The sequence below is a fragment of the Myxocyprinus asiaticus genome, chromosome 50 (assembly GCF_019703515.2).
Source record: "Myxocyprinus asiaticus isolate MX2 ecotype Aquarium Trade chromosome 50, UBuf_Myxa_2, whole genome shotgun sequence".
Lineage (NCBI taxonomy): Eukaryota > Metazoa > Chordata > Actinopteri > Cypriniformes > Catostomidae > Myxocyprinus > Myxocyprinus asiaticus.
Genome location: NC_059393.1, coordinates 25,016,011 through 25,028,589, shown reverse-complemented (window position 1 = coordinate 25,028,589; position 12,579 = coordinate 25,016,011). Strand labels below are relative to the sequence as shown.

At 42.0% G+C, this 12,579-nt stretch overlaps 1 protein-coding gene across 3 annotated transcripts in view; it reads right to left on the bottom strand.

The window, feature by feature from the left end:
• Window positions 1-12,579, bottom strand: part of LOC127439013 (protein NLRC5-like) — a 72,861-nt gene that overhangs the window by 41,652 nt on the left and 18,630 nt on the right. For 2 of the 3 annotated variants that reach the window (XM_051694979.1, XM_051694978.1), the window contains exons 4-7: window positions 10,005-10,109; window positions 8,255-8,359; window positions 6,007-6,084; window positions 3,537-3,635 (exon numbers count right to left, since the gene is read on the bottom strand). In XM_051694979.1, coding sequence (XP_051550939.1) covers window positions 3,537-3,635; window positions 6,007-6,084; window positions 8,255-8,359; window positions 10,005-10,109 — 387 coding nt within the window. The remainder of the gene's footprint in view (window positions 1-3,536; window positions 3,636-6,006; window positions 6,085-8,254; window positions 8,360-10,004; window positions 10,110-12,579) is intronic. The other variant, XM_051694980.1, reaches the window with a different exon arrangement.

Below are 12,579 nucleotides of genomic sequence, written 5' to 3'. Positions count from 1 at the left end.
GCATTGCTGCAAGGGGCGCTAGAGTGGATTTTCTTCTTTCAATCAAAAACTGTCATGGCGGACTCGCGCAGCAATTTGAGTTGAATCTTTTCGAAAAATTCAAGACTTTTTGTCCCCAGTCCATTCAAACGAACTTGTTTTTTCTCCGTGTCTCTACATCGACTCATCTACCACATCTGGGCTGAAAAGCACCTTATTTTCATCCTGCCTCTGTATACAGCCTCCGAAGGCAGCATTTTCCTGGTTTCGGATGCAGCACCGGTTTCGTGGTCGTGCCTAAAAAAATCTGTTGCCCCCTTGTGGTCTGAGGTTTGTAACCGCCAAAGCAACGCAAGAGCACACATAATGTATGTACAGTGGGACCACACTTTGACCATGCTTTGGCCAAGCGTACGCATCTGCGTACTTGCGTGAAGTATGCTTCGGCCTTAAAGCTTAAAGTCCAGCTGAAGTGCCTTGACGAGCACAGTTTTCATTGGCCTGTTGACATACAGTATTTCTTTCTGAAACATGAAGCTGGGGCGGGACATGTCCAATGGATCATTCCTTTTTTAAATAGACAATAGGGTTTAGTTTACTTCGCAGCCTGGAAAAGTGTTACAAAGTATTTTAGGCCACGATGGGAGAAAGGTGCCATAAGTTGTTCCTGGCAGGTTACGCAGACTTACAGGCTCCATATGGTTAGGATTAGGGTGGGGGCAGGGTTAGGGCATCTGCTTCCTGCCAAGAACAAACTGCGGCCCCTTTGTACAATGGCCTTTTAGGCAAGCTGTTAGGGATAGTACAGACAAAGGCAGAGCCTAGATGACGTCACTCACCTGTGATTTGTAAGAGTGATGTGCATGCTATCACCACCACCCTTTTAAAACTGAAAAATAACTGTACCAATGCACATGCTGGAATGGGAAAACCCGCCATCTATGCTAAAGGGCACCGGGTCAATTTAATACAGGTGAGTGGACTCTCTCTGGGTGTCTCCTTGCTGACACACACACACACACACACACACACATCCATCCATCCATTTCAGTTAGGACTGACAGCCACGGTATATTGCATCATGTAAGGACAGTTAAGTTATTCATTACGGGAATGACCCTACAGCATGGATCGTGCTCTCTTCTAAATGCCCTGCGAAGGCATCTTCAGCACAGGTGAGGACACTGCCATGTGCGCTGAACAGATGTCAGGGGAGGGTGTGTTTTCATTCTAGAAAGTGTTTGATTGGACAACGTTTCTCAGGCTCAGTGTGACGTTATGCATTAAATTACTCTGACGTCACACCACATGCAACTGTGCTTCCAGGTTCTTTTGAGCAGCAGATTAAAATGGTGGATAAGAGCAGCACTGCAGTTTTAATAATCTTTTCAGCATTATATAATGTAATAATATTTTTAATATTACAATGAAAGCTATTATAAAGCAATATCTATGGTTTACAGTGAATAAATTATGCAGGTTCTTCCTGAATGATCAGAAAAACAATTTGTAACTTGATTTGATATGTCTGTATGATTATGTTGGTCATATAACAGATAGATAAATACACATCCTCACACATTTAACACACTTCTAAAACTTGAAAAATGTGGTATATGAAAATTAAAACTAAATTCAGACACATATAAGACACACATATTAGGCATGTTCATATAAGATCATCGTTATATCATATTTTACATCATATCTGTCACAGCGATTGCACTTGTCTTTTGTGCCATTCCTTTGTGAAAATGTAAAATATACCAACAACATGTTATTGGGTTTTGAAGCAATAACATTTATTATCAATGCTATTATGTTGTTATTGTGTTTTGTTCAATAAAGTAAGTGTTTATAAATTAATAATTTAACTAAATTATTAATTATATAATTTATAATTAATACCTGCTCTACCACCTGAGCGGCTGTTGCTAAGGTTAAAAAAGGCGCTATATAAGTGCAGACCATTATCCATTTATAAACTGACCAAGTAAGGCTCAAGCCTCAAGAGTTTCATAAATGAGTTACTAGTTATAAATGAGTTATGAATGAGTGTAAAATAATGTAATATTTGTGTGTGGGTGCTTTGGGGGATTTAATCCTGAAGATAGTATGGATGCATAAAACCCATGGTCACTGACGAGGTTTTTCTCAATACTTGTCTCCATCTTTATTCTCTCAAGTTCAACTAACTCTGCTGAACACAACTCATTTCTGTGTCTCCAAAGTAAAAGTCCTTTTCAAAATACCATGAAATCCAATACTCAAATTTAAAATACATGAATTACTTATTTAACATAAATTCTGAAATATTAACAACATAAAAATATATTAATAGATTTGACTCTTTTCATTAATAACTGTTTATTACAACATTTAGATTGGGACATACACTTGCAAACTGGGCAGTACCATTTTATTAATAGGGGAGAGAAGGGTGCTTATGTGTCTGTCGAGTTCAAAGTGTGCAAAGAGTTCAAAGTTATAACGTGTTTTTTTGGGGGTTTTTTGCCGAATGAAGCTACGGACATCAAACATTACTTGGTTTAGGCAAAACAAATCAAGCCCCGATACAGCGCTGCAATCAGTGCAATGTGTTGTTTTTTGACAAAAGTTCTTCTATGCTGTCAAATGTCACCACTAATGACGTACTTCCTTGTTTAAATTGCTTCAGTTCTTGGTTAAAAAAAGAAACACAAATAACTGCACAAATTGGGTCCCAATACAGTAGTACAAGTACTTTTACTCTCCTAGTAATAAACTTTTACTGCCCAGTCCACAAGCACATTTATTCCCCAATCTACAAGTTCAAACAATCAGTTACTAATTTACTTTCATACATTACAACATAATACACATATCTTTGAAATTTATCTGAAGCCCCGAGGCTTGACTACCCTTACAAAAAAACGAAACTTCCCGCAACTTGCCGCAAGTTTGCCACAAGTTTGCTGCTCATTATTTTCACATGCAAATGAGCTTATGATTCACCACAAATGTTTGCCAGACATTTGCAGCTCTTCGACTGGTGGACCTCTGGCAAACCTTTGGCAACAATGGATAATTTGCAAGTTTGCTGCAAAGTCCATTTGCATGTGAAAATTATCAGTGGTGAATTTGCTGAACGTTTATGAACACTTACCTTAGTAAACAATACACAGTATAGATTTAAAGCACTGATAATATTTTTTTCGTTTCAAAATCAATAAGAAGGGCCACAAACTAGAAGTAACACCAGCAGCTATATAAGGAAACACAGCAGTCCTGTAACTGTGCTTCATCTTTCATAATCAGATCTAATCTTCACGGGAAAGTGCTTCTGAATACATGGAACAGCCGCAGAGGTTGTGGAGTGCAGAAAGTGTCATAAAAAAGAACTCTGAACCCGAAAGAGGTGAAAGAAGTTTCAGAATCCAGATCGAGTTCAGTAAACTGCCACATAAACATGGTGTTCAGTGATTTATTGTTTTATTACTGCAAGTCAAGTTCTATCACATCCACCCTAATGGAGAAATTTGCGGACACAATGCTGTAATGCAAAACGCATTAAATACCTTTTGGTAACTGCTGGGGTTTCCTCACTGAAGTTTGGTACATCACCTTTGGAATGTTCACTCTTCACACACGAAAAGTTGGATACATGCGAGCCTGGTCTAAAGACACAAGTAGACAAAAAGCATTTTACTTCAGGACGTCCCTCTCATTTGAAGAGATTAATGTTTCAAATGGTATTTATAGTGTTGGGGAGTAACTAACTAAGCGACACTACCAACGTAATGTCCTGGTTACTTACATAACCTCCATTCCCTGTTGGAGGGAACGAGAATTTGTGTCGATGTAGTGACACTAGGGGTCGCCCTTCGGAGCCCCAAATACCTCTGATCTTTGAGAAAAAGCCAATGGGAATTGGCGAGTGGAATTTGCATGCCACTCCCCCAGACATATGGGTATAAAAGGAGCTGGCTCGCAACCACTCATTCAGGTTTTTGCTGAGGAGCCGAGACAGGGTCCCGTCCATTTCAGCGGGTAGTTCAGTGTTGTGGCAGGAGGGACACAACATCTCGTTCCCTCCATCAGGGAACGGAGGTTACGAAAGTAACCAGGACCTTCTCTATCTGTCACTGAGCGGCGCTCCGGGCCCAGGAACCAATCATCAAGTCTTGAGGGTTCAGGGCGGGGCGGAGGGTTCCACTCCAGCCGACACTCGCAGCCGCCCAGGCAAGCATGGCCGTCAGCTCCATGTCGGCCTGTGACTGGGGGACCACACCCGAAGGTGGGAGCCCAGTCGAGTCCTCAGCATCAGACTGAACCAGCCCGCTCTCCGATGCTACTATCAAGAGCTTGTCCACATCGCGAGCCCCTAATGAGACAGCAAACTTGCCCTGAGACGAGCTGGAGGTCTCATCCCAGAACTCAACTGGGGCCAACAAGAGTCCTGGGGAATGGGAGGTCTGTGGGGGGATACCCGGCAGAGCGGTTCCCATTGGAGTCCCCAAATCGCCCCCAGTGCTAACCGATGCGGCTTCAAACCCGTAGGTAAAAGGACTGGCGTGGGGAGCCGGTGGGGTGGCTTTCCCTCTGAGGAAGGAAAGCCGTGACCGCAATGTTGCCATGGTCATGTTCTCGCAGTGAGGACATGACCCATCCACGAAAGCCGTCTCCACGTGGGCAGCGCCCAAGCACGTGAGACAGCGATCATGGCCGTCGGAAGTGGAGAGATAATGACCGCAACCAGGAATTAAACACAGACGGAAAGGCATCTTTAAAAAGACGCTCTCTGTGAGTGCCACTCTTTTAGTAGGAAAATATACTCTTTTATTAGGAAGAAAATACTCTTTTAGCTGCTGAAGCACCCAGGGGCGTTCTCTGTACTCCACCGGTGCACGAGGGGGAGAAACCGCTGTAATTCGCTGTAAATCCAACAGCTTTCTGGAGGTGAATGGATCGGCGGAGGAATTCAGCTCGCTGAACACAACCGCTCAGCTCCGAAGAAAAAATCTGAATGAGTGGTTGCGAGCCAGCTCCTTTTATACCCGTATGTCCGGGGGAGTGGCATGCAAATTCCACTCGCCAATTCCCACTGGCCTTTTCTCAAAGATCAGAGGTGTCTGGGGCTCCCAAGGGCGAACCCTGGTGTCACTACATCGACACAACCTCAAGTGAGTGACAGATAGGGAACTGCATTTTTCAGTGGCGTGACAGTAGTTCAGCTATTTTCACAATAGAATTGCTTTAGCATTAGAGAGCTATATTTACCAACAAGTAGTGGTGTAGCGTGACAAAACACAAGCAATACAGCCAAACAAAATGGTGACCAAGCAAACACAGAACATTCCCTAACATTAGCATTTGGTTCTTGTTGGTTATTTTTTTGTGAACCAATTCCTAACATTCTAGGAACATTCTCTTTAGATTCTATTTCTTATAACCTTAAACTAACATTCTAAGAACATTATGGGAACCAAGAATTGTTAACTTGGTGTCGTCCCTCTCACAAATGTATAGTTTTGGGAGTACAAAACAATTAAGTGAATCGGTTCATTTGGACGGCTCATGTATATAAATCTGTTAAAATAACGATTCACAGATTCACTTCTGAGCCCCTGCGCAGAAGTCTGCATCTTTTTTATGTAAAATAATTGCTGGTGTTTATCACAATGTTTATGGTTAAGTAGAACTATAAGCAACTAGATGGAGAAATGAGCTAATACAATGCTATTATGTTAATGTTTGCACTACAGACCTACAAATCTAATTAATAATTTGATTTGTTAAATAGCGGTGGATTTCCAGAATCTCATTGCATGAAAGAGTCTCGTTTAGATGGGCATGGAGCATTGTTTTGGTTTGCTGTCATCGTATTAGTACTGTATTTTAAACAGTTTCAGAGTTTTTGTAATTTGCCTTTTCATTCAAATTCCTTAACTTTAAATCTTAGGACCCAAATCAGAACATTCGTTTGATACTGGAACCCAAAATGTGTTTTATTTTATTTTAAAAATGTATTTATAATGCATGAAATACCTTTTGGTAGCTGATGGTGCTTCCTCACTGAAGTTTGGTACATCACCTTTGGAAATGTCACTCTTCACAGACACAAAGCTGGATACATGCAAGAGAGACAAAATAATTTGACAACAGGAGGTACTGTAGTCTCATTTTAATCGGTTTATTGTTTGCAAGTGGTAATTAAGTAGTTATATCCAACTAAAGAATAAATTAGCTAACCCTAACCCTAACTCTAACCCAATTCTATGATGAAAATGTTTGTGTTGGACACCTTTGCTATCTTTCGCTTTGTTTGATATTTGATTTGGTAAAAAACAAAGTAACTTCATAATCTTGCTGCTTAAAGAGTTAGGGTTAGGGTTGCCATTAAATGGGTATTAACAGTGCTGCTGTATCATCTCTTGGGCAGAGACTCCAAGATAAGCTGATTTCCTAGCTCCACCTTAATCCTGAGTGTTTATATTCGCATCCCTACACTCTTCAAAACTGACACTCACCTCGTTTACACCTGGTATTAAGATGCATCTCAGGTGATCTGATCACATGTGGTCAGGTGAGACACATCGCTGTTTACACCTGGTTGTTTAAATGCGTCTCCTGTGACCACTTGTGATCGGATTTGGAGTGGAGGGTCTCTGTTTCATGACGACATACATCAATCACTACATCAGCGTGTTACTGCATGATTATAAACCATAACAGAGTCAGAAAAGACAAAGAAAGTGTGAAAAAAATGTGCGCTGTTTCTCCCAGATGCAGCTGAAAGTTAATCTTAGCACAAAAGCAACATTTTGAGCAGAACTGATATTTGATCAGTTCTGATATTTCTGATATCTGATATTTTAGTGAATTACCTGTATTATGGGCACTTTAGATGTTTGTGCTTCTCATAAGTGTCCCTGCATGTTAATTTTAGACACACTGAGGAAGATCCTTGAAGTTCTAGTGTTTGTGTATATATCCGTTTTTTAAAATGATCAGATCGGATGGTTATTTCATTTTTAACGGCTCGTAACCGGCAAAGTTTAAACTCTTGTTTTAGCACAGCAGTTGATTGACAGGTATGGAGTGGCGCGTTGCTGCTGCTGGGATGCATGCAGGACGGATTAGCATTTACACCACAAATGTGATGCAGTCATATGCAATTATGACCACATTCATATCTTGTTTTGGATATCCGATGATCACAAAACATTTTTTAGACCCGTTTAGACCTGTATTTAGAGCTGACAACATGTGATCGGATAACCAAAAACACATCTTAATATCAGGTGGAAACAGGGTCTAAATGTTATATACTGACTCAGTCTAAACTGAAAAAATTGTCCCTCCTTTTTGACCACATCATCTTGAGTTACATTCAGGCTACATTGCAAACGACCAACTTTAAGAAACACACATGAAATATCTTTTGGTAGCTGATGGTGTTTCCTCACTGAAGTTCGGTACATTACCTTTCGAATTATCACTCTATAGAGACACAGAGCTGAATCCAGGTGAGCCGGGTTTTTCACTAATTTCACAAAGAGCAGTGAGAAAAAGCAATGGTATTAAGTAGTTATATCTAACTATAAGGAGAAATTTGCTAACACAATTCTATAATGCTAAAGTTTGCATTGGACAACTTTGTTATCTTTTGCTATGTTTGAGATTTGATTTGGTGAAAACCGAAGTAACTTCATAATCTTGATGTTTAAAGAGTCTCAACTGGATGGGGGCAAACTTCTAGTATTAAACTTTCTTTTACAATATCACCTTAAACTGTCCTAGAATCTTAAATCGATCTATCCATCTTCAAACATTAACCTCCCCATTGCTGTCCCTCTATTAAAGAAATAATGTTAGTGTCTTTGTATTTCAGAGAGCAACTTAATCAAGAGCTTGGACTCTAAGCTGGGATCCACTCCATGCTAATCTGCTTAATTTACATAATTCCACCTTGTAAATAAACACCACCAATGGAAACCTAATGCAACAGAGATGAGAAATGCTGCCATGGAGGAGTCCTGTGCCATCAGCTGGGTATTAACAGAGTGCTGTATCATCTCTTGGGCAGAGGCTTCAAGATAAGCTGATTTCCTAACTCCACTTTACTCCTGAGTGTTTATATTTGCCTTCCCTACACTCTTCTAAACTGACACTAAATGTTATCTACTGACTCAGTCTAGACTGAAAGTTTTTTCCTCCTTTTTGACCACATCATCTTGAGTTACATTCAGGCTACATTGCATACGACCAACTTTAAGAAACACACGTGAAATACCTTTTGGTAGCTGATGGTGTTTCCTCACTGAAGTTCGGTACATCACCTTTCGAATGATCACTCTTTAGAAACACAGAGCTGAATCCAGGTGAACCTGATCTGTCACTAATTACACAAAGAGCAGAGACAAAAAGCATTTTACTACTTCTGTTTCATTTAAATTTATTCAGTCTTTGCAAATGGTAATTAAGTACAGTTATATCCAATTACTGTATATACATTATTATTCTTGTCATGACTGGAAGGAGAAATTAGCTAACACAAAGCTATAATGCTAATGTTTGAATTGGACCCCTTTGTTATCTTTTGCTTTGTTTGATATTTCATTTGATGAAAACCAAAGTAACTTCATAATCTTGCTGTTTAAAGCGATAGTTCACCCAAAAAGGAAAATTGTCTCATTATTTACTCACCCTCATGCCATCCCAGATGTGTATGTCTTTCTTTATTCTGCAGAACACAAATGAAGAATTTTAGAAGAATATTTCAGCTCTGTAGGTCCATACAATGCAAGTGAATGGTGATCAGAACTCCAAAAGGCAGATAAAGGCAACATAAACGTAATTCATACGACTCCAGTGGTTTAATCAATGTCTTCTGAAGATAACTAGTTGGTTTTGGGTGAGAACAGACCTAAATATAATTCCTTTTTCAAAGGCCATCTTGCCATTGCAGTCTCTAGGCAGTATCATGATTTCAAGCTTGATTACACTTCTTAGTACTTGTCACATGTGTAGAGCACTAGATGGCGCTATAGGAAGCATAATCGAACTTGAAATCATGATTGCCAAGGAGACTAATGTCAAGATGTACAATGAAAAAGGAGTTACATTTTGGTCTGTTCTCACCCAAAACAAACTGGATTGCTTTTGAAGACATTGATTAAACCACTGGAGTCTTATGGATTGCTTTTATGGTGTCTTTATCTCCTTCTTCGAGATTTTGGAGTTCTGGTCACCATTAACTTGCATTGTATGGACCTACAGAGAAGAAATATTCTTCTAAAAATCTTTATTAGTGTTCTTCAGAAGTAAAAATCATTCACATCTGGGATGGCATGAGATTGAGTAAATTATAAGATAATTTTCATTTTTGGGTGAACTACTCCTTTGAAGAGTCTCAACTGGATGGGGGCAAACTTCACCAAACTGTCCCAGAGTCTTAATTTGTTCCATCCCTCTTCAAACATTAAACTTTTTTAAAGAGACAATGTCAGAGTCTTTTTTATTTCAGAGAGCAACTAAATCAAGAGTTTGGACTCTGCTCCACTCCACGTTAAACTGCTTCACTTACATAATTCCGCCTTGTAAATAAACACCACCAATGGAAACCTAATGCAACAGAGATGAGGCATGCTGCCATGGAAGAATCCCGTGCCATCAACTGGGTATTAACAGACTGCTGTATCATCTCTTGGGCAGAGGCTTCAAGATAAGCTGATTTCCTAACTCCACCTTACTCCTGAGTGTTTATTTTCGCCTTCCCTAAACTCTTCAAAACTGACACTAAATGTTATCTACTGACTCAGTCTTGACTGAAAGTTTTTCCCTCCTTTTTGCCCACATCATCTTGAGCTTATTCTCTTTGCTGATTGTCTTTGCTTTATATGTAAATTGTTCCATGAGCTCAGTAAATGCTCCTGATGAAAAGTCAAAAGCCAAATGAATTGAAATTAATCGAATCCTCTGATAAATATTAGACAACTCCTTTATAGCTCAATGACCAACTTTAAGAAACACACATGAAATACCTTTTGGTAACTGATGGTGTTTCCTCACTGAAGTTAGGTACATCACCTTTCGAATGGTCACTCTTCAGAGACACAGAGCTGAAACCAGGTGAGCCAGGTTTTTCACTAATGGCACAAAGAGCAGAAAGCACAAAGCCTCATTTGATGGAACATGACTTGAGAAGTCAGCATGTTGTTTCCAAGCGTTCTGGTACCCCAGGATCGCATTATTCTGACATTTTTGCTTTGGCTCCAGTTTGTTCACCTTCCCCTGTGGCATGGCCAAAAGTGTGTTGCGTATGCAGCATAGGAGATCCAAGTTTGCATCCCGCATTGAAGCGAGGAAGTAATTGCGTTTGCATAATCAGTGACAAGCATGTTTCTAAGGTTGCATTTCTCTCTCTAACATGATATTTTTACTCCACTGATGGTTAGGTTTAGGTTTGGGGTTTGGGTTGGGTGTAAAGTTTTTTTTTTTTATGATTAACATTTTTATTTATTAAAACACAGAAAAACAAAACATAATTATAAATACACAAAATCAACTTTTAACACCCACTAAAACCCCTCCTCCTCCCCATCCCCAACCCCACCCCAAACCTCAACAAACATCCCTGTGGTCTTAGATGAACACATAAAAGAATACAAAAACAAAACCAAACAACTACAAGAGGAAAAACGAGAAGAAAAAAATACATATATTTATACACAAATATAAAAATCACACAAACTGACACACCCCTCTCTCTCCACTATTCCACCCAAGAACACTCCAAGCATGCTAAATATCCACCCCATTTTCTTACAAACAAATCTGGATTCCCTAGTCTTCTATAAGACCCCTCTTCTAAGGCTGCCACTCTCCCCATTTCCGAGCAACACTCCTGAAACGGGGGTGCTCCACCCGACTGCCAACCCCTCAAAATCACCTGCCTGGCAACCATAACGCAGGTTAGGATCCAATCCTCCACATGTTTATTCTCCACATTGATTTCTGGGGCTAAACGAAACCTGAGTGCCCAAGACATCACATACAAAATTCTGAATTCTCAACCAAAACCCTTGGAACTTAACGCACCCCCAGAAAACATGGGTTCCCCATCTGTCACTCACTCGACGTTGTGTCGATGTAGTGACACTAGGGGTCACTCTTGGGAGCCCGAGACACCTCTGGTCTTTGATAAAAGGCCAATGAAAATTGGTGAGCGGTATTTGCATGCCACTACCCCAGACATACGGGTATAAAAGGAGCTGGTATGCAACCACTCATTCAGATTTTCTCTTCGGAGCCGAACGGTCATGCTCACTGAGCTGACTACTACTGTTCATTCACCTCTGCTGGATCTGACGGCACATTTCAGCGGCTTCTCCCCCCTCTGCACTGGTACACTGCAGAGAATGCCCCTGGGTGTTTGGGCAGAAATAAAAGAGTATATTTCTCTAAAAGAGTATATTTCTCTAAAAGAGCGGCACACACGGAATGTCTTTTTAAAGACACGTCTTTCTAAAGATGCTTTTCCGATTGTGTGTTATTCCTGGTTGCGCTCGTTATCTCTCGCCTTCTGACAGTCACGTCACTGTCTTTCGTGTCTGGGCACTGCTCATGCGGAGACAGCATTCGTGGATGGTCATGTTCTCATTGCGAGGATATGTCCATGGCAACGTTGCGGTCGCGGCTCACCTTCATAAGAAAGCAAGCCACCCCAGAGGCTCCCCGCCTCGGTCCTTTTACCCACGGGTATGAGGTCAGCGCGGCTAGCACTGGGGGCACCCCGCCTCCGCTGGGTATCCCCCCGCAGACCTCCCATTCCCAGCATGCTCGTCTGCCCCGATCGGGCTTCTGGAAGAGTCCGCCGGCTCGTCTCATGGCGAGTTCGACCTCTTATTCGGAGCCCGCGAAAGTGATGAGCTCTCGAGCGCAGCATTGGAGAGCAGGCTCATCCAGTCGGAAGCCTCAGCTGGGCTCCTCCCTTTGGGGATGATTGCCCAGTCACAGGCTGACGCGGAGATGACGACATGCTTTCCTGGGCAGCCGTGAGTGTCGGCTAGAGTGGAACTCACTGCACTTCCCTGAACCCTCGTGGCTCGATGATTGGTTCCTGGGCTCGCGGCGCCACTCAAAGCCATGCCCTGCCCCCGTTCCTTTCTTCCCGGAAGTGCATGAAGAGCTGACAAGGTCGCGGGAGGCACTTTTTACTGCCCGGTCTCGATCTTTTCAGCTTCCCCGCCCTCACTACCCTCGATGGTGGGGCGGCCAAGGGCTATTCGGCAATCCCCCGGTGGATAAAGGCGCTCGCGGTGCACCTATGCCCGCAGAGCGCCGCCACCTGGCGCGGGTGCCCAAAAGCCCCCATCCAAGGCCTGTAGGTTTACATAGTCTCTGACAGCCAAGGCCTACGGTGCCGCTGAACAGGCCTGTCCCTGTCTCCTCGCATCTTTACGAAGGTTGCAGAGGCTGCCCTTGCCCCGTTAAGGGAGGTGGGCATTCGCATTCTCAACTATCTCGACGACTGGCTAATCCTAGCTCATTCTCGAGACATGTTGTGCGCACACAGGGACCTGATGCTCTCATACCTCAGCCGACTAGGGCTTCAGG